At 47.1% G+C, this 20,254-nt stretch overlaps 1 protein-coding gene across 1 annotated transcript in view; it reads right to left on the reverse strand.

Annotated features, from left to right (window-relative positions):
• Window positions 1-13,929, reverse strand: part of CFB (complement factor B) — a 58,032-nt gene extending 44,103 nt beyond the window's left edge. Inside the window, exons 1-6 of the mRNA XM_033141955.1 lie at window positions 13,793-13,929; window positions 11,433-11,669; window positions 7,854-8,039; window positions 6,627-6,800; window positions 4,869-5,055; window positions 3,526-3,661 (exon numbers count right to left, since the gene is read on the reverse strand). Of these exons, the coding sequence (XP_032997846.1) occupies window positions 3,526-3,661; window positions 4,869-5,055; window positions 6,627-6,800; window positions 7,854-8,039; window positions 11,433-11,669; window positions 13,793-13,838 (966 nt within the window). The 5' untranslated portion in view covers window positions 13,839-13,929. The remainder of the gene's footprint in view (window positions 1-3,525; window positions 3,662-4,868; window positions 5,056-6,626; window positions 6,801-7,853; window positions 8,040-11,432; window positions 11,670-13,792) is intronic.
• Between the last annotated feature and the right edge of the window lie 6,325 nt (window positions 13,930-20,254).

Here is a 20,254-nt window from a genome sequence, read left to right on the forward strand (position 1 = left end):
GAGGCCTTGAGCTCCTTGGAGGAAAGGTGGCATATAAATGTAATAATAATAATAACAAAAATAAAAAAAAAAAAAATAGTTTTATTAATTATACCCAGCCCATCTGCTTGGTTTCCCCAGCCACTCTGCATGGCTGCAGCATACAGTATAATAAAACTTAGTAAAACATCAAACATTAAAAACTCCTGATACAGGCTTCGAAAGTTATGTACAGTCATACCTCGATTGCGTTCGCTGCGGGTTGCATTCGCTACAGGTTACAAACGTGCCGAACCCGGAAGTACCGGAACAGGTTACTTCCGGGTTTCGGCGCACGCACATGCGCAGAAGCACAAATAGACGTCATGTGCAGGAAGCGCCAAATCGCACCGCGCACATGCGCAGACGCGGCACTTCAGGTTGCGGACCTTCAGGTTGCGAACGGGGCTCCGGAACGGATCCCGTTCCCACCAGAGGTACCACTGTAGTTCTTTATCTCCTTGACATCTGATGGGAGGGCGTTCCACAGGGCAGGCGCCACCACCGAGAAGGCCTTCTGCCTGGTTCCCTGTACTTCACTTCTCGCAATGAGGGAACCAGCAGAAGACCCTTGGTGGAGGACCTCAGTGTACATTTATATACAGTGGTACCTCGGGTTAAGAACTAATTCGTTCTGGAGGTCCGTTCTTAACCTGAAACTGTTCTTAACCTGAAGCACCACTTTAGCTAATGGGACCTCCCGCTGCCACTGCGCTGCCAGAGCATGATTTCTGTTCTTATCCTGAAGCAAAGTTCTTAATCCTGAAGCGTTATTTCTGGGTTAGCGGCGTCTGTAACCTGAAGTGTCTGTAAGCTGAGGTACCATTGTATTTGTAAATATATAAATAAAGGCATGTTTACATGACTGCTGTAGTTTCCTCTCAAGGAACTCCTGCAAATTGTGGTTATGACAGGATTATCATTCCCCAAATCCATACCATACCTTAATTACCCAGAGTGCCTTGAAGGAAGACTCTTAATGAACTGGATAATATTTATTTTTTAAAAAAATTATATACCTCCTGCCTTTTCCCTCATAGTTCAAGGCAGCTTACAAAAATAACAGTAAAACACAACGTTGTGTAAACGGAACTATATATAAAAGGAGGAGCAGAACTGAAACTAGCAATAAAGCAGTTTAAAAGCAAACAGCAGTTTAAAAAAACACAACCAAGCGAAGATAAGAGACACCAGAGTAAAAACAAACAGCAGTAAAAAACAAAACAAAAAACCCACACGCGCTGTATTAATAAAAGCTAGATAGAAGGGAAAATAGAAGGATTGCACATAAGGGTAGTAGATGGTGATAACAAAGGGGTGGGCAGACTTGCTAAATGCCAAAGGGGATATTTTAAGAAGGAAGTTCTTAACACTGCAGAAAAAAATGCCAGCAAAACAGGGCAAGGCCAACCTTCCTGGGTATGAGATCCAAAGTCTGGATGTGGCAACTGTTACCACATCCACATCGGATTTCCCCGAACCACCCAGTTCCACACAGACACTTGAGTGAAAGTATTTCTTTCTCTGTGATGTTTCTGTTATAAATTCCTACAAATTCGGACTTTGTTTCTCACCATGGAGGGAGGGCTATCAGGGGAGGGAGACTTGGAGTGCGGGGGGGGGGGGGGAATCCATGGTCTCCTAGATGTGGCAGCAGGTCCACAGCGAACTCTGCTCAGGTGCCAGACTGCGGATCATTTCACTTACAAAGAGGCACCTTTTTGGGAAAGGATTCAACACCGAACTGAAACAAAGGACAGTGATCAAACCCTCTCTGGAAGGGCAGGAAACTGAACATCTCTTTGTTCTCTGGAATGTGTGTCTGGGAGCGGTGAGAAGAGGAAGCAGGACACGTGTAAACTTAGGCCTACTCAGGTTTCCACCTTGAACCCTCCCTTTTTTATGATGTATTTGTGATGTATTGGTGGTGATGTAGTTTTAGGGGTGTAGCTGGGGGATTAGGAACTAATATAAAGTTGGGGTCTCTCTTGGTTGGGGGCTCCATCTTGTTCCACCTGGTGGCAGGTGGGAGTCCTGTTGCAACAGTCTTCAATAAAGACCAAGCCTACTGGCTGCTGTTTTGCTCTGGTATTCCTGGCTGGTGTCCTTAATTTTGTCCAAGGGAGCCCTCAGATTTCTCCTTTAACACAACAGAGAAGGCCCTTTCTTTGCTTTTAGATAGGCTGAAACTTTGCCGCGACAAATTAACAACCAAAGGCTTAATAGCCCACTTTCCTTTGATTTTTTTGCCTGGTTGCCTTCTCTTTTCTTCCTGCTCTGACCGAGGAACTTTGTCTTCAGCAACAGTGACTCAGATAAGGGGGTCTGGTCCTAAGCGAGCCCCCCCCCATTTTCCGGCAACACCTTTACCCCAACCAAATGTGGGCTTATGGGTGTGGGATAAATTTTATTCCCTCGACATTTAAAGGCGACTCTACCTCATTGCCCACTTTCCGAAACACCGCTCTCTCCCCAAATTCACACTTTTTCCATTTTTTGCAATGTGCTTCTTCAGCCAAATGACGAGTATGCAAACATATGTACGCGTGGAGGAAAACGTGTGTTGTCGGTGAAAATGACGGGGGGGGGGATTGTGTTGCAAAATGGTGGAGTTTAGGACGAAATGGCGCTAAAACGCTGGCAGCTTTTTCATGACGACTGACATGCCACAAACTGATGTGGAATACTGAAATTAAAACCAAGGTGGAGGGGAATAGAAGCCGAGAGAAAGGGGAATAGAAGCCGAGAGATAGTGAAACAGACAGATTTGCCCAATTCCTGCGTGGGCTTGGCCTACAAGGCCTCTGAAGATTAGATTAAGAAGTAGGCAAGCTCTGATGGGAGAATACCATCTATTGTTGCTGCTGTTGTTGTTGTTGTTGTTGTTGTTGTTATATATTGCATGCACACCCTGCGTAAATGGGCTCGAGGGGAACTAGAAATCAACATTGTACTAGCAAACGGACCTAAAAGTACAAAGTTGCAACTTTGACAGCTATCATTAAAAGTTGCATAAGCAAAGAAGCACGGGACTGAGTGAGGGAGAAACCTTTGGAATAACATCGGGATATCAGCTCCGCGCAAGGCATGACGGATAGCAGCAACAACCGGTAAAGATAGACACAATATTTTTCAAGGACAGGAAGAAACAACATGGACAGAATAAACGTCACACACAGGAAGAACAAGGATGTATGAGATCTTCACTTGTAGACAAATAAATCATTAAATGAGTCAATACGAATAGAAGTTATAAACACTGCAGCTGTTGTATAAGGGATTACTATTATGACTGGAATGTAACTGAAATTAATAAGATTTTGGAATGTAGAAATAAAGTAAATCATCAAACCTTGCGGGGGGCCACCTAAATTATGTAATTTGGTATCTGAATGACTGATACCGGGAATTGTAATTTGGCATTGATATAATGAGGCTATTATTGGATTATTGTAATTGAAAACTAATTAAAAAAAAAAGTACGAAGTCGCATTCGTACAAACCTACCCTGGTGATTATGACCTCCAGACACTGCTTAGAGATGTTGAAGTTGGTTTCAGTTACGCTGTGAGATGCATCCACAAGAAAGTAGACATATAGGAAACTGTCTTTGGAGAGTATGAGCCGTCGTCCTAATGAGGAGCTAGTATGGGGAAAGAGAACCATCAAAATTTTTGGAACCCCTCACCGCAGACCAGTTGGTTATGTTTATTCAGTTTGTAAGCAGCTTCTCACACATACACACACACACACAAAACACACAACACCCCACTGCCAACATTATTTCACACATTCCAGAGCTGAGAGACAAACTGCACGTCGCTTTAAATGTATTGCCACATTGGTGGGTTTTTGTTTTTGTTTAATAGCAGCTGCGAGGGCCCGCTTATCCAGACCGGGTCCATGGCACTGGTGGAGAGGAGTTTCAATCCGAATCTGGGGCTCCTGTGGCTGACATTTTAAAACACACACAGCTGTAAGAATGCAAAGATGCATGTAATAGGATGTGCAGTTTGGCCCTGAGAGTAAGTCTGGGGGTAACGTGCCTGCCGTGAACTCAAATGAAGCCCTGGTGATGGCTCTCCTGGCAAAAATGAACCCCAGGCGCAAGCAGAGGCTCGCCATAAAACGATGCTACGTTTCTTTTATTCGGAAGGTTTCTAGCTTGCTTTCCGCTAAAAATAACCCCATTAGGGGAACAATTGCACAAATCATAAAACTATCCAGCACTCCGCTGCATCCAGACCCGCACAACCTCTCCTGATTTGGAAGAAATGGAGGAATGCAGCTGTGTGTCAACAGCATAGTGGTGAGGTTTCACACCCAAGTATATCATGGGGAACTTTGTCAAAAGCCATACTGAAATCAAGATACACTATGTCCACAGCTTTCCCCTAATCCACCAAGCTTGCAATTCTTAACAAAGTAGCCGAGAAGGATTGAGAAGGCTTGTGGAAATAACCCCACAGAAAAGCAGCCCTTTAAAATAATACAGGTGAAACTCGAAAAATTAGAATATCGTGGAAAGGTTCATTTCTTTCAGTAATCCAACTTAAAAGGTGAAATTAACATATGAGATAGACTCATGACATGCAAAGCGAGATATGTCAAGCCTTTATTTGTTATAATTGTGATTATTATGGCATACAGCTGATGAGAACCCCAAATTAACAATTTCAACCTTGGGGTTTTCATCAGCTGTTCACCATAATCATCACAATTACAACAAACAAAGGCTTGACATGTCTCGCTTTGCATGTCATGAGTCTATCTCATATATTAAACTCCAGTAGCTAATGAAAACAATTGCTTACATAAATGGACTTTTCCATGATATTCTAATTTTTCACCTGTATGTGACTCTCTGTCTCTGCTCCGAGTCCCAGCTTGGCCTACAGAAACTACATCGGGGCTCAGACTCACCTGCAGTGGTCTCAGATGGGTCAGGACCAGAGGATGACACATCGCTCAAAACTTCAGTAAACGAGGCTCCAAATTCAGCTCTGACGTCTTCAGCCCTATCGTAAGAATAGGGGGCTGTAAGGAAAGAGGAAAAGGGTTTGGGGATGCTTTCTGTCACTGCGAGACAGGACGGCAAAGGAGTAGAGACGTGTAAGTGATATAGAAAGAGCATAGACAGAGCCTGCCCTGCCATGCACAGGAAATCACATTATAATGAATTAGACCAGTGGATTTCAACCTTTCCAAGTCCACAGCTCCCTTGACCAACCATATTATTTCTGCCTTGTGGCTTCCCCTGCGGAAGATGAAGTGGAGGGTGTTATGTATTCAGTGGTCTGTGTTTGTCTGGACTAAGGATTCTGAGCTCCTGTGTCCTGATTCAATACATGATATCCAATCACAAAACATTTCAGGATTTGGGCCTCTGCCATTGGCCCTTAAACTCTGAGTCATGATTCGCAGCTTGGAAGTTTAGACAGCCAATCACGTTGGGAGCGGCCCTGGCTTTCAGAAATGAATATAAGCAGTTGCATTGCCCCTGTTATTGTGATGGCCTGGGATTTGGACTCGGATGCTGAACCTATAGGATCCCAGCCTGCACAGGATTCCCCGCCTCCAGAACCAGCTGAGCCGGGGCTAGGGCATGAGTCTGAAGGGTCCTCACCTGTGCTGGATCCTCAGGTGCAGGCATCAGCTGAGTCTGCTCTGGCTCCTGATGTGATGGAGCACCCATTGCCTGCCGGTGCTCCACTCTCAGCCCCGTCAGGGGAAGGTGAGGCTGCCCCTGGGTCCGGTAACCCACCAGCCTCCTCTGAGCTGCGGAGGCTCAGGCCAGAGAGGCGAAGGGAACTAAGTTCCTGCAGGAGGAGTGCTCGCCTCCAGGCCAGAAGGAGAGGTGAGTCACCGGAGGATCAGGACCGCCCTATGCCTCGGGGCAGATAAAGGCCGGCCAGCCCCAGCCCCAAGTTGCGTGAGCAACACAGTTGCTAATGTGTGCCTGCCTGTGTCCTCGTGCCTGTTCCTGCCCTGCCTCCTGCCTTGCTCCTTGCTGGATTGACCCCCCCCGTTGGACTCCTGAACCTTGGACTGAACTTTGACCCTGCTTCGCAGACAAAACCCTGGCATGTTCCTGACCTCTGACTACCCGGCTAGACCCACGGACTGTTACCTGACCCTGCCGCCGCCCCGCCCCTGGACTTGGTTGCCTCGCTGGACCTACCGCTGTTGTCCGGGATTGCTGACCATGCCCCCGCTCGGCCCCGGGTAAGTTTCTGGTCTTCCCACCCAGTGCCCTCTGGGCTGGGCTCCCCCGGGGCCAGCACAGTTACCCAGTTATGTAGTTCAATAGAGGTTCTTTCTGTTATCACTGTGACTTGCCTCGTGGGATCCCAACTACACTTCAGAGGGGATATCCGGAAGAAGGGAATTCCAAAAACTAGGTAGCATTAAAGGTTTAACCCCCCCCCCCGCCAAAAAAAAATAGATTAAAGGAAGGCAAAAAGAAGGGATACAGGGACATACGAGAGAAGAGCAAGAGAAGCATATGAAGCAAATATAGGAAACCAGGGGAGACAGAGGATGGTGTGTGTGTGTGTGTTTGTGTTTGTGTTTGTGTTTGTGTTTGTGTGTGTGTTTGTGATGCTTACCTCTACAACTTGGCTCAGCTCCTGACCATTCACCCTCTGGAGTGCAGACCCGCTGGGAAGACCCCACCAAGTCCAGGCCGCTCTGACACTGGAAGGAGACCCGGTCGCCAAGACGGTTGCGCCCCCCAGTAGCAATTGCCCCCGGCGGGATGGCAACGCTTGGGCAGTGCCCCGCTGCAGAGAGGACACATGTGCATAAATGAGGGCAGAAACGCAGGATACGTGGAGTTATACAGTGGTACCTCTGGTTATGAACGGGATCCGTTCCGGAGCCCCGTTCGTAACCCGTGACGTGCGTAACCTGAAGCGCCGCGTCTGCGCATGTGCACGACGCGATCCGGTGCTTCTGCGCATGCGTGCGACGTCATTTGACGCGTCTGCGCATGCGTTAACCGCCGAACCCGGAAGTAACGCGTTCCGTTATTTCCGGGTTCGGCGCATTCGTAACCTGTGTTGTACGCATCCTGAAGCATTCGTAACAAGAGGTATGACTGTGTATCATATGGCAAGCACCACAACCACCCCTTTGTGAACCACAAGCAAAGCACATTTCCAACTGCATATCGCAGCAAATTCCATGGCCCAAAACCAACTATGAGCCAAACTACCTGTTATGTTAGTCACACCATTTGCCCTCAAGTTATTACAGGGGAGCACTGTGTAGGAGAAAGGATTTTTTTAACCCATTGTGGTCCCAATCCAGAGCAAGATTCCATGCTGGCTATTTGCACATGGGGGGGGGGTTGTCTATTTGCTCCAAGAGGAGCACCCCTCCATACAAATAGAAGGTGGAGGGGGGCAGTGTGGATTGAGGCTACAGCAGGGGGCAAAGGGTTAAAGCCCACCTATATTCATGCTAGGCTTCCCAACTAGATCACTGGTTTTTTGTCAAAGGAATATATTGTACTCAAGGGCAAATGGTGTGACAAACGGAACATGCAGTTTGACCCTAGTGTTGTCACCCTAAACACATCTAGTAGGATGTACACATCTCGTGACAAATGTTCTTTGCAACTTCCCCATGCACCTCTCAAAAACATGTGGATGGGCTGGGCCAGATTTCTGAACTTGAAATGAAGAATTTGGTCACCAATGTGTGCACCGCATTTCATGTTTTTCTAGTTATATCTGCAACCAAGGTACTGCGTTCCAAGCAAACAGAAAACCCCAAATATCTGAACGTGTGTGTGTGTGGTCGGGGTGGGAGAGGAATGTTTAGGGATATACCTCCATCATCACAAACTGGAGAAGTTCCGTTCCAGCGTCCATTGGGCAGGCAGTGCCGCCTGGAGGAACCCAGGAGCTGGTATCCATCCGAACACTCAAAGCTGAGGATGGCACCCACAGGATGGAAGCCTCGCCGCGGGCCAAAGGAGCCATTTTCAAAGGACCTCTGCGGAGGACAGCTTATCTCTGCAAAGGAGGAAGGACAAGGACAGAGCACATGGAACAAGGCTGTCGAGGCCCAGAATCAAAAATAATGCCAGAGCAGGCAGATTCCAGATTAGCGTCAATTATCCTTTTGCAATTACCAGCCAGGGCCGTCTCAAGTATATCAGGCGCCCTGGTGCGAAGATCCCTCCAGTGCCCCTTGTGCTCCGCTGGGCAGGGCCAGGCATGGCGGGCAGCCAGAGGGCATGGTGTGGCGGGCGGGGACAGAGAACTTGCCAAACTCGTGCTCCGCCGGGCCGTCCAAGGAGCCCTGACTGCCGTGCCGACGGCAGGCTCGCTGACAGCCTCCCCACATCCGCAGCCTGAGAAGAAGTGGGCGAGGGCGGCGCTGCCGGCGGGGCTGGAGGGCGGAGGCGCCCTCCAGGCCATGGCACCCTGGCGCCTTGCACCAGTAGCCTCAATGGCTAAGACGCCTCTGTTACCAGGACGCAGATTTAAAACAGCTGTTACACGCAATACTTAATATCAAGCTTTCATTCTCCTGCAAAGCCCTTCTTCATAGCCAGGATCCTTCTACGATGTGTAAGGTAAAGGTAAAGGGACCCCTGACCATTAGGTCCAGTTGTGTCCGACTCTGGGGTTGCGGCGCTCATCTCGCTTTACTGACCAAGGGAGCTGACGTACAGCTTCCGGGTCATGTAGCCAGCATGACTAAGCCGCTTCTGGCGAACCAGAGCAGCGCACGGAAATGCCGTTTACCTTCTTGCACTTTGACATGCTTTTGAACTACTAGGTGGGCAGGAGCTGGGACCGAGCAACGGGAGCTCACCCCGTTCACAGGGATTCGAACCGCCAACCTTCTGATCAGCAAGCCCTACACTGTGGTTTAACACACAGTGCCACCCCCCCCCCTCTACGATGTGTACTCAGTATTAAAGTCCTATTCAGCATTAATTAGATGTTTCCTCTTTCAGGATATCCCCATTTTGTTGCTTCCCTTTTCAACGCAGTGGGAGATTAGTGATGAATTGCACTTTATGAGTCCACTTCTGTTCTCTGCTTAGGGAGGAGGAAATTACCAGTCTGTTCCCCCCCCCAACCTTTCTTTTTCTTAACAGTACAGCACTATTTTGCTAGTGCTGCATTGTCTCCCAAGACAGACAGATGCCATCATCTTCTTCTTCTTCTTCTTCTTCTTCTTTGGCGATTACTCGTAGCCGAGTAAGATTGTCTTCCATGAACACGGTCTTAATGCTTTGTCCATAAGTGACTGTGGGGGCCAATTCTGGATCCACACGTCCTTCCACAGTGGGGACATAGGTTTCCAAGTGGGAGTTGATCGTGGTGAGGGTTTGCCAAGCATGCCTTCATCTTAGCTCGTTTCTCCCTGAGTTCTTCAAAGTCCATGACACATTTCGTTGAGGCTATTCTCCAGTTAGAGCATTTGCAGGCCAGTCTTTCCCAGTTATCAGTGCTTATACTACATTTTTTAAGATTTTGTTTTCCACCGATATTTCACTTTCCATTCTTAAGTTCAGAATAGAGTACTGCATTTTTCGCTCCATAAGACGCACTTTTTTCTCCTAAAAAGTAAGGGGAAATATCTGTGCGTCTTATGGAGCGAATGGTGGTCCCTGGAGCCGAATTGCCCAGGGGCCAAAAGAGGATCATGCTTTTTATTTTACAAAGAGAAAAGGGGGTGTTGAAAGGACCCCGCTCAGCAGCTGATCAGCAAGAGATCGAGAGAGAGATAAGAGTCCCGGCTCCCTTTCAGCCCCGCCCTCCATTGTTGAATGTGCTGCAGAGGGAGGTTGTTTGTTTCCCCAGCGACATGTGACTGGCTGATTAGATTATCTGTCGAAACTGTAGAAAAGGCTCCCTTTCCTTTAGAAGCTGCAGAAATGTGAGTTGAACCCCATAAAAGTGGGGCTTTTCCTCTTTGCTTTTCCCCCTTTGCAAAAAAAGCTGCAAAACTTTTAGCTGATCCTCAAAAAAGCAGGGTTTTTCCCTTTGCAAAAAAAGCTGCAAAACTTTTAGCTGATCCTCAAAAACACAGGGCTTTTAGAGGAGGAAAACCAGAAAAATGTTTCCCCCCCCCCTTGTTTCCTATGGAGCGAAAAATACAGTAGTTGCTTTGGAAGATGGTAATCAGGCATCCGAACAACATGACTAGTCCAATGAAGTTGATGTTCAATAATCATTGCTTCAACACTGGTGATCTTTGCTTCTTCCAGTACACTGGTATTAGTTCGCCTGTCTTCCCAAGTGCTACGTAAATTTTTCCGGAGACACTGTTGATGGAATCTTTCGAGGAGTAGGAGATGGCGTTTATAAGTGGTCCATGTTTCACAGGCATACCGTAAGGTTGGTAGTAGAATAACTTTGTAAACAAGCATTTTGGTTTCCCTGCGAACGTCCCAGTCCTCAAACACTCTGCACTTCAGTCGGGAGAAAGCTGCACTCGCAAAGCTCAGGCGCTGCTGGATTTCGGCATCAGCCATCATCATCAACACCAACATCATAATACAGGCACTGGCAGCTGGAGAGATCCCCTCTCCTTTCACCGACGCTTCCAAAAAGGAGTAATGTGGGGCCTGTGTCTCCCTTTGCCCCATGACAATTCCTGGGTGATGCATTCTGGGATACCTCAGGAAATGCCATCTCTCACTCAAGCGACTTTAACAGTCATGGCTTCCCCCAGAGCATCCTGGGAACTGTTGTTTACCTCTCACAGAGCGCTATGATTCCAAACACCCTAAACAACAAATGACAGTTCCAGGGTTTTTTTTTTGGGGGGGAGCCTGTTTAAAACGGTATAATAGTGAAAAATAAGGTGTACCTACATTTTGGTTCTGGACCGATCCACCACCTTCTCCAACCCCACTGAAATATACTCGGAGTCAAGTGTGAATTTCATGCTCTTTATTCAGCTCATAGTAGTGAGGAATGCAGTTCCCCCAAGACGTTTGCATTATATACACTATTTACACAATGGGCCCCACGTGATTGGCTAATTCCGGGATACTCCTGTATGCCAATCGGAGTGCGGATTCACTTCCACCTGGAGCTGGATTGGGTGGCTCCTGCGGACCAATCAGACTGCTGCAATCTCAATCCTATTGTTCTGGCACCAATCAGACTGCTGCAATCTCAATCCTATTGTTCTGGGACCAGTCAGACTGCTGCAATCTCAATCCTATTGTTCTAGGACCAATCAGACTGCTGCAGTTTGGATCCTATTCAACTCAGTACATAACACCCACACACCAACACCCAGTTCCCAGCAGATTAAGTCCAAGGAAGTGCAGCCCTCAGTAAGGGGCAATAACACATACCGGAGCAATAACAGGCTTCTATCTGATTACTCCATGTGCCCTCCAGAAAACCCCAAAGTAGCCAGCGACACTCACTTACTTCGACACTGTGCTTGGCTGACGGGACTTTTGCCGGAGGAACGCATCGGTGTCCACTTCCCATCTGATTGGCAGATCCGGCTTCGGGTTGGATACGGATAGCTGCCATCTGGGCAGGAATAGGTGAGGATGCTTCCTGGGCGAAACCCGTCTGAGAGTGACACGGTGCCACCTCGAACAGACACAGACTCTGGGCACGATGGAGTTGCATCGAGGGCCGGTTCTTGTGTAGCTACGGCTGTGAAGGATAAGAAATGGGCATCAGCTGCCTGGATTTAAAACCGCTTTAGGATTCCGACCCTCCGTCAGTACGCACTTCGAACCTGGAGTCAGTATTGCTACTGATTTTTCGCGTCGGGGCTTCAGCCCACGAAGCTGTTAGGAAGAGCTTTGCCTCAGAACAAAACACAGGTCCCCCCAGAATTACAGGGATATTGTTTTGACAGAAGGGAGCATTCGGAGAAGTGATTCTGCAGAGAAGTGAAGCGCAGCTCAATTTTGCCGCTAGTTCTGCTACATTTCCACATTTTGCCACTAGTTCTGCTACAGGCATAGACCAACGTAATGGACTACCGTTCCCTGATCTTTCTGGACTTTGTCCACACTGGAAAAGAGGCATCTGTTTTGTCAGAGCTAACTCAGCTTTAAAAGCTTAGTAGTTTCATGTCTGTGTATCAAATTTTAGGTTTTTTGCCAATTTGATGTGCCAAGAATATTAGTTTGCCGATCGAAGGTGAACTCTTCCATCATCTCTCGAGACGGACAGATGCCAATAACAACAGGGTGTTGTTGTTGTTTTTGACAGTTTGATGTACTGAGAAAATTAGTTTGCCAATTAGTGCAGCACTAGACTTTTGATCGCCTAGAATAGTGCATTTGAAATGATCTGCAAAAACAAACGAATAAAAAAGAATCGACGGTGCCACTTTTGGGTTGCCCTGTTGTTGTGCCTCTCTTTTCAGTAAAGGAAGCATATTTACTGGTCAGACTTGGGCTGTGCACACACCACACATTTAAAGCACGTCCCCCCCCCCAAAAAAAGAATTGTGGGACCTATAGTTTATTAAGGGTGCTGGGAACTGTAGTTCTGTGGAGGATAAACTGCAGTTCCCAGGATTCATTGGGGTGAGGATATGTGATTTAAATGTAGAGTGTGCACAGAGTCTAAATCTAATTCTACTACTACTACTACTACTACTAATAATAATAATAATCTTATTATTTATACCCCACCCACACTGGGCAGCTTGGAGCATATATAAAACATAGTAAAACACCTAACATTAAAAACTTCCCGACACAGGGTTGCCTGCAGGTGTCTTCTAAAAGATGTAGTTCTTTATCTCCTTGACATCGGATGGGAGGGCATTCCACAGGGCGGGTGCCACTACCGAGAAGGCCCTTTGCCTGGTTCCTTGTAACTTCACTTCGCACAGTGAGGGAACCCCCCAGACGACCCTTGGAGGAGGACCTCAGTGTCCGGGCTGAACGATGGGGGTGGAGACGCTCCTTCAGGTATAACCTCGAAGCACATTTCCACCCTCAAAGCATTCTGGGCACTGTAGTTTGTTGATTTAAGGGTTGCTGGGAATTCAACTGTACTTCTGCGAGGGGTGAATTACGATGCCCAGAATTCTTTGAGGGAAAGAGTGTGCTTTTAATGAGCTTTAATGGTATAGCCTCCACAGAAGTGCCATTGAATTCAGGGGGAGGGAGACTTCAGAGCAAATAAATGGAGATTTATGTTGTAAGAAGGAAGGAAGGAAGGAAGGAAAGGAAGGAAAGAAGGAAGGAAGGAAAGAAGGAGGGAAGGAGGGAGGGAAGAAAGAAATAAAGAAGGAAGGAAGGAGGGAAGGAGGGAGGGTGGGAAGAAAGGAAGGAAGGAAAGAAAGAAAGAAGGAAAGAAAGAAGGAAGGAAGGAGGGAGGGAAGGAGGGAGGGAAGAAAGAAAGAAGGAAAGAAAGAAGGAAGGAAGGGAAGAAGGAAGGGAAGAAGGAAAGAAAGAAAGAAGGAAAGAGTGGAAAAGGGAGAAAAACCGGAAGGAGCCAAAATCCATTCGAAAAGCGAGGAATAAAAGACGCTAGAAAGAGCAAAGAGCTTTTATTGTTGTCGATTCATTAATCGCCTCTTAAAGCACCGCAATTAACAAAAACAGTTAAAAATGTGAAAGCAAGGAATATATTTTAAGCCTTTTGGAGAAAGAAAGCCTTTAGAGAAAGAGAGCTTTTAAAGGAAAGAACAATTTATTTATTTTTAAACGGGGAATTATTTTGAAGAGGACAGAAATGAGGGGGGGGGGCGACAGCCTCTGACCCCCGTCTCTTTCTCCCTCCCGCGCCCCATTGCCAGTGCCACCCCCTACCTGGCAAGAGGGCGAGGAGGGCAGCGAGGAGGAGAGGCGCCGTCATGGTGCAGCCGCGTCCGAGGAGCCCCGCGTCCCCTCCTGCCTCCCAGGCAAGCGCTGCAGATCGGGAAATCCCCGCTGCTGCCGGGAAACGTCCTGCTCACTTTCGGACCCGCCTTCAACAGTGAGGAGAAAGGGGGATTGAGCAACATCGCCGAAAGCTGCTACTCCCGGTCGCGATCGTAATGCCTGTCTGTGGCTGGCTGGCTTGATTCCTCTTCCTCATTCTCCATCACCGTCTTCATGTTTATACTTATATGCCGCTGCTGTTCCTAAGGAAGCTCAAGGCCGGGAAACAAAGAGTTACAAACCTGCCGGCACATTTTCTATATAGTAGCTAAAAGCCCACAATTCGCAAACTCACAAAAACATCAAGGTTAATATAGGGTTGCCAAGGTTATATAGAGTCAGATAGTGCTTTTTTTTTCCTTGGAGGGATGCAGGGGAACACATCATACCCCTAAACATTTTGTGAATCTTTGTACTTTTGTCCATTTACTGTATTTCTTTCCCCCGATTTGAACTATAAAATGGTGATTTTTCTTGAGTCAAAAGGAGAGTAACCCTAAACATTTTTTAAGAAAAGAAAAGAGAAACACTGGGGTCAGACATCGCTGGGATTCGGGCTGCAGAAACAGGGTCCGGCGGAAATTGCTGATATAGGAAAATCTGCATTTATTGAGATTTTGTCCAAAAAAAAGTTCAACAACGTTTGTCTGCGGATTTTCACTTTTTGAAATATGGCAACCCTAAAATAATTTTATTATTTGTACCCCATCCCTCTGACTGGGTTACCCCAGCCGCTCTGGGAAGCTTCCAGCATATGTGAAAGCATAATAAAGCATTAAACATTAAACACTTCCCTATACAGGGCTGCCTTCAGAATACGGTTGCCCTAAATGCAAAGGAATTAGTTACAGACCGTGTTGGTCTGCCGTAGTTGAAACAAAATAATAATAATAATAATAATAATAATAATAATAATAATAATATCCTTCCAGTAGCACCTTAGAGACCAACTAAGTTTGTTATTGGCATGAGCTTTCGTGTGCATGCACACTTCTTCAGAATTGTCCTTGTTTCGGGCCTCTTCTTTCCTCCTGGCGGCAGTGTTTCTGTGCCCCTAAATAAGTGCTTGACAGGTGTAAATCCAACAGGTGTAGCCTTTTCTGTGGGGTGTTTCAGAGACGAAGGTGCCGTGCCCTGTTTTGTTTCTGCCAGCGTTAGCATTTTGGAAGATGCAGGACCTTGGCTGAAAGAGATGGGGAGAGATGGCAACCCTAATTTGGGGAGGGGGGGGAAGGGCAGGCAGGTTGGTCACTGTGAGAAAAGGATGCTGGACTAGATGGGCCATTGGCCTGATCCAGCCCAGGGCTCCTCTCGTCATGCTCACTGTGAACAAGCGTTCAGGGTTAACTGCAGAAGCAGCCCACTTCCCAAGATTGCTAGGACCTGTAGTTTGTTAAGGGTGCGGGGAATTGTAGCTCTGTGAGAGGTAAACTACAGTTCCTGGGATTATTGGTGGGCTGGGGTTGGGATGTGCTTTAAACGTGTGGTATGTATGCAGCCCAGTAGCCTCAGTTTCTCTTCGGATTGCTGCAGTCATATTCCAAATGTTCTGTTATCACACCCTAGTGGGCAAAGTTGGACCAGCAAACAGACCTGTAACTGGAACTATGGAAGGCACCACATTGAGCCGCATGAAATGGAAGTCCATAAATCTCACAAAGAAACTGGCACAGATACTATTTTCAGCTCAAGGGCTGCATTCCGTTCCAGACAACCTTTCTGAGGGACGGCAGGAGAGAGGACAGTGGTCGTGGGTGAGGAGCAACGAATGCAAATTTTACTTTGGCTTGGTTCTATACACATCCCTCTCTGTCCTCCCATCCAGGCAAGCAATGGGCATTGCCAGAGTTCAAGGATGCGTTCTGGACTGGCGAAACCACTCAAGGAGGATGCAAAGTGGCGGCATGGTCTACGGAGTGTCTCAAGGGCCAGACAGAGGGGCCTGGAGGGCCGCATTTGCCTCTGTGGGCCTGACAGTCCTCTTCCTTGGGGGCAGCACGTAACTGAAAGAAGTCCATTGTGGAATCAATGCTACTAATCGGTTGGTATTAAAATGGTAGCCTGTACTTCCGCTCCCCCCCCCCAAAAAAAAATTGCTCCAAATTTCCCTCTTAATGTGGAAAGTACGCCAGGATTTCTGTTAGGGTGGCAGGCTTTTAGTTGGGGGGGGGCGGCAGAACCTCAGTTACCTATGTATTTTTATTGATTTGAGGGGAGGCAGCTGCCCCTCCCTGCCCCCCCCGGCTACGCCCGTGGAAAGTCCAATAAGTAAAAATAGCCAATCCGCAATTGCTCCTGATGGGGGTGCTTATTTGTCCCATGTGTGGCAACATTTCATTGGGTGTCCCGTTGGCAAACCCTCACTGTGATCAACTCCCACCCGGAAACTAATGTCCCCACTGTGGAAGGACGTGTGGGTCCAGAATTGGCCTCCACCGTCATTTACAGACACTCAGTTAAAACTGTGTTCATGGAAGACAATCTTACTTGGCTACAAGTGATCACCAAAGAAGAAGAAGAGAAGAAGAAGCTGTTGACGGGCAGCTTCAGGGCCTTAGGGCTTTGGGTCTTTAAACGAGAATTAGACCAGGCAGCCATTCCAACAATAGAGGATTGTCCTCTGTAAAGTCAAATATATAGCCGCTACCACACAGCAGGGGAGGGGGAAAATGTGGACCAGGGTAGTGATGCTGAAGGAGGAGGTGTTTAACATCATCCCCAGGGCTGTCTTAAGCTTATATGGCGCCGTGGTGCAAGGATACCTCCGGTGCCCCCCCACCCCCACGTTTCCCTCCGGGTGGCTCTTCTGGCGGGAAGGAGGCTCCGGGCGCGGTGCTGCTGGCAGGGCTGGAGGGCGGCTCCTCCAGCAGGGAGGAGGCTCCAGCAACTGTGCAGCATGGTGGAGGTAGGCGAGGGTGGCGCTGCTGGAGGGCGGCTCCTCTGGCAGGGAGGAGACTCCGGGCGCAGGGCGGCATGGCGGAGGCGGGCAAGGGCTGATGCTTGGAGGCGTGGCGTCCAGCCTCCACCTCTTCCCTGGCGCCCTCCAGAACGTGGCGCCGTGATTCCCCTCACCACTAGCCTCTATGGCTAAAACAAAATAAAAAATAAAAAAATTCCTTCCAGTAGCACCTTAGAAACCAACTAAGTTTGTTCTTGGTATGAGCTTTCGTGTGCATGGTATCTGAAGAAGTGTGCATGCACACGAAAGCTCATACCAAGAACAAACTTAGTTGGTCTCTAAGGTGCTACTGGAAGGAATTTTTTTATTTTTAATTTTGTTTTGACTATGGTAGACCAACACGGCTACCTACCTGTAACTGGCTCTATGGCTAAGGTGGTCCTGATCCTCCCCAAGCAATTTTCCAGATCTCAAGCCCCTCCCCATCCCCCTACCCCTCCCCAAGCTGCTGTTAGCCTGGCACCAAGGGTTGGAATGTGGGTGAGCTGAATGCCCACTCACAACCAAAGCCTAGTGGCAAGAGCCTCCCTGGACTTGCTACAGTGAGGAGGCAGGGATGGAGGCATATAGAGGCTATTTTGCCCAAAGCTCCTCCAAAACTTGGAACCAACACTGCTAGCAAGGAATGTGTGTGTGTGTGTCAGGGGGGAGAGGATACTGGTACCTAAAGACAACCTAGTTTGGCACTTTTTGCCTTGTGCAGCTGGCATGAGGTGTGCTGCTGTCATGGCAAAAACATGCCCTCTGCAAACAACCCTCTCCCCACTTTGATTTCCCGTAAATCTGTGTTATTTTTGCAAGTTTACTAAGGCAGGGGTCAAGGCTCTCTCCCAGCCTTCCCAGAATATCTTATATTTCAAAGGGCCAGGATCTTCCCACCCGGGTAAAACCACTGGCCCTTCCCATTCTAGTTAGGCAAAAACAAACGTTTGAGATGTTAAATGTACTTTGTGGTTTTATTCTGCATTTTTATGCTGTGAACCGCCGTGAGATCTTCAGGTGAAGATACAAATAAATAAACTATGGATAGGCTCACAATTCAGCTGTGTTGATTAGGAAAGAAAGAAAGAAAGAAAGAAAGAAAGAAAGAAGGAAAGAAAGACATCAATGACTTATTGCAACCAAATTATTTTCAGGGATATCCAATACCACTGTTTTACATTTTAGTTTTACATTTTAGTTAGAATTGGAAACAGGTCACTAACCAGCAAGGAGCTGTGGCACATGACAAATGGCACAAAAATACAATTCCTGCTTATTAATGGGCAGAAGAGCTCATAAAATATGTGAACAGCTCATAAAACATAACGGCACCCCAATTGCATATGTATACATTTAAGTGGTTATGTGACAAATTTGTACCAACTGTTTTACCCACAAGACACAATACGGGGAAGTGCCCTAGCTCAGTGGCGGATCATCATTCAGAAGGTCCCAGGTTTAATCCCTCCCGTTTCCAAGTGGGGTTTGGGGAAGATTCCCTGTCTGGAATGCTGGAGAGCTGCTACCAGTCATAGAATCATAGAATTGTAGAGTTGGAAGGGACCACGAGGGTAATCTAGTCCAACCCCCTGCAGTTCATGAATCTTTTGCGCAACTTGGAGCTCAAACCCACAACCCTGGGAATGAGAGTCTCCTGCTCAGTGTAGACAATGCTGAGCTAGATGGACAGTTTCCTATGTCCCTGATAGGTGGGATTCCACAAATGAGTCCTGTGTGCAAGGACTCCCCCGAAATTGACCCTAAAAGAATGGGCAGGCGGAATTGACTTGGAAGCAAAAGACTATCGGACCTTGGACCTGGAGAAGGGGAGAGTCGCTCAGGAGTCGGTTGCCAGTAAGCCTTTCCACGACAACTGCCTAAACACACACCATATATTTAAAGCACACAGGAACTGTAGTTTAAGTGTGTTGGGAATTGTAGCTCTGTGAGGGGTATAGTTTGCAGGATTATTTGGGCTGTGTCATGTGCACACAGCCACTATGTGAGCAAAAGTCAAGCATAAGTAGCCAGACTTCCCCTTTTCTAAATCGGCATTTCTGGGAATATTTACATATTGAGGTACTTGGAACAGTTTCTCCACTTCTAGGAACTGCAGTTTAAGGAGACTGACAAACTGCAACATGTCCAGTAGAGGGGAGAGATTGAAGGAGCCAGGCATTGCTTTGGCTGGACAAGAAACAATTAACAGGCGATATGAGAGTCACCTTCAAATATTTGAAGGGCTTTTGCACGACGATGGAGCAAATTTGTTTTATGTTCCCTTGGGGCGAGGGCCCAAACCAATGGGTTAAAATCAAAAGAAAAAGGATTTCAACTAAACTTCCTGACAGTATGGGCTGTTCAGCAATGAGAGGCAGGCTGCCTCAGAAGGTGTTGGGCTTTCCTCCACTAGAGGTTTTTAAGCAGAGCCTAGAAGGCCACACCTGGTAATGATGCTGTAGGACTTCCTGCTTTGGCCATGGGTTTGTATACGATGCTAGCATGGCTCAGTTGGTAGAGCATGAGTTAATCTCAGGGTTGTGGGTTTGAGCCCCATGTTGCATTGCAGGGGGTTGGACTAGATGACCCTGGGGGGGTCGCTTCCAACTCTACAATTCTATGATCAACCAATTAACAGGTAGGATTCTCTCTCCCCACCACCCAGTGCCGGTGCCAGGCTATTTTGTGTCCTAGACCAGGCTAACTACTTGCACCCCACTCCAAAAAATAAATAATAATAAAAAAAATGCTAACTGCAATTTTCCGAAAAGGCACCTCGGCGGGGGGGGGGGGGAAGCAATGAAAATTGCAAAACGTGAATTCATTTTAAATTGCAACAACATGTAATACAACAATGTTCAATTTTCTTTCTCGAGTGCAAAAGAAAATGTTCCCGCACACAAATCCATTCCGGAGAATCTTGGGTAATGTGCTGTTAAAATTCAAGTCTCTCAAAACTTTCCATCTCGGGCACATCAAAAAATCTCCTCTTTGCAAGGACTTTCCACCCCTTCGCCCCTAATTCCTTCAGGTCAAGCACTGATGCAATGCAAGCTATTATTATTTAATTTTTTAATGCTTTTTATTAGATTTTCATTAGTTACACAGCAAGCTATTTTTTAATGCTTTATAGTAGATTTTCATTAGTTACAGTACACAGTTATATATTCCAGTCCATATATATATATAATCCAAACAATATCCATGTTTTTTCACCCATGACTTCTCACCACCTCATTGCAGCTTCTTCTATCCTATTTTTCCTTTCCATTGTGTTGTTTACCTTTGTTATCTTTTTAACACACAATAAATAACTTATCTGTCTGGATTTTGGCTTTGTGAAATTTATTCAATACCTATCAAGGGTTTGATTTTAAAATGTTTTTCCAGTTATTCTTTCCCCACTTTCC

The sequence above is a fragment of the Lacerta agilis genome, chromosome 2 (assembly GCF_009819535.1).
Source record: "Lacerta agilis isolate rLacAgi1 chromosome 2, rLacAgi1.pri, whole genome shotgun sequence".
Classification (NCBI taxonomy): Eukaryota; Metazoa; Chordata; class Lepidosauria; order Squamata; family Lacertidae; genus Lacerta; species Lacerta agilis.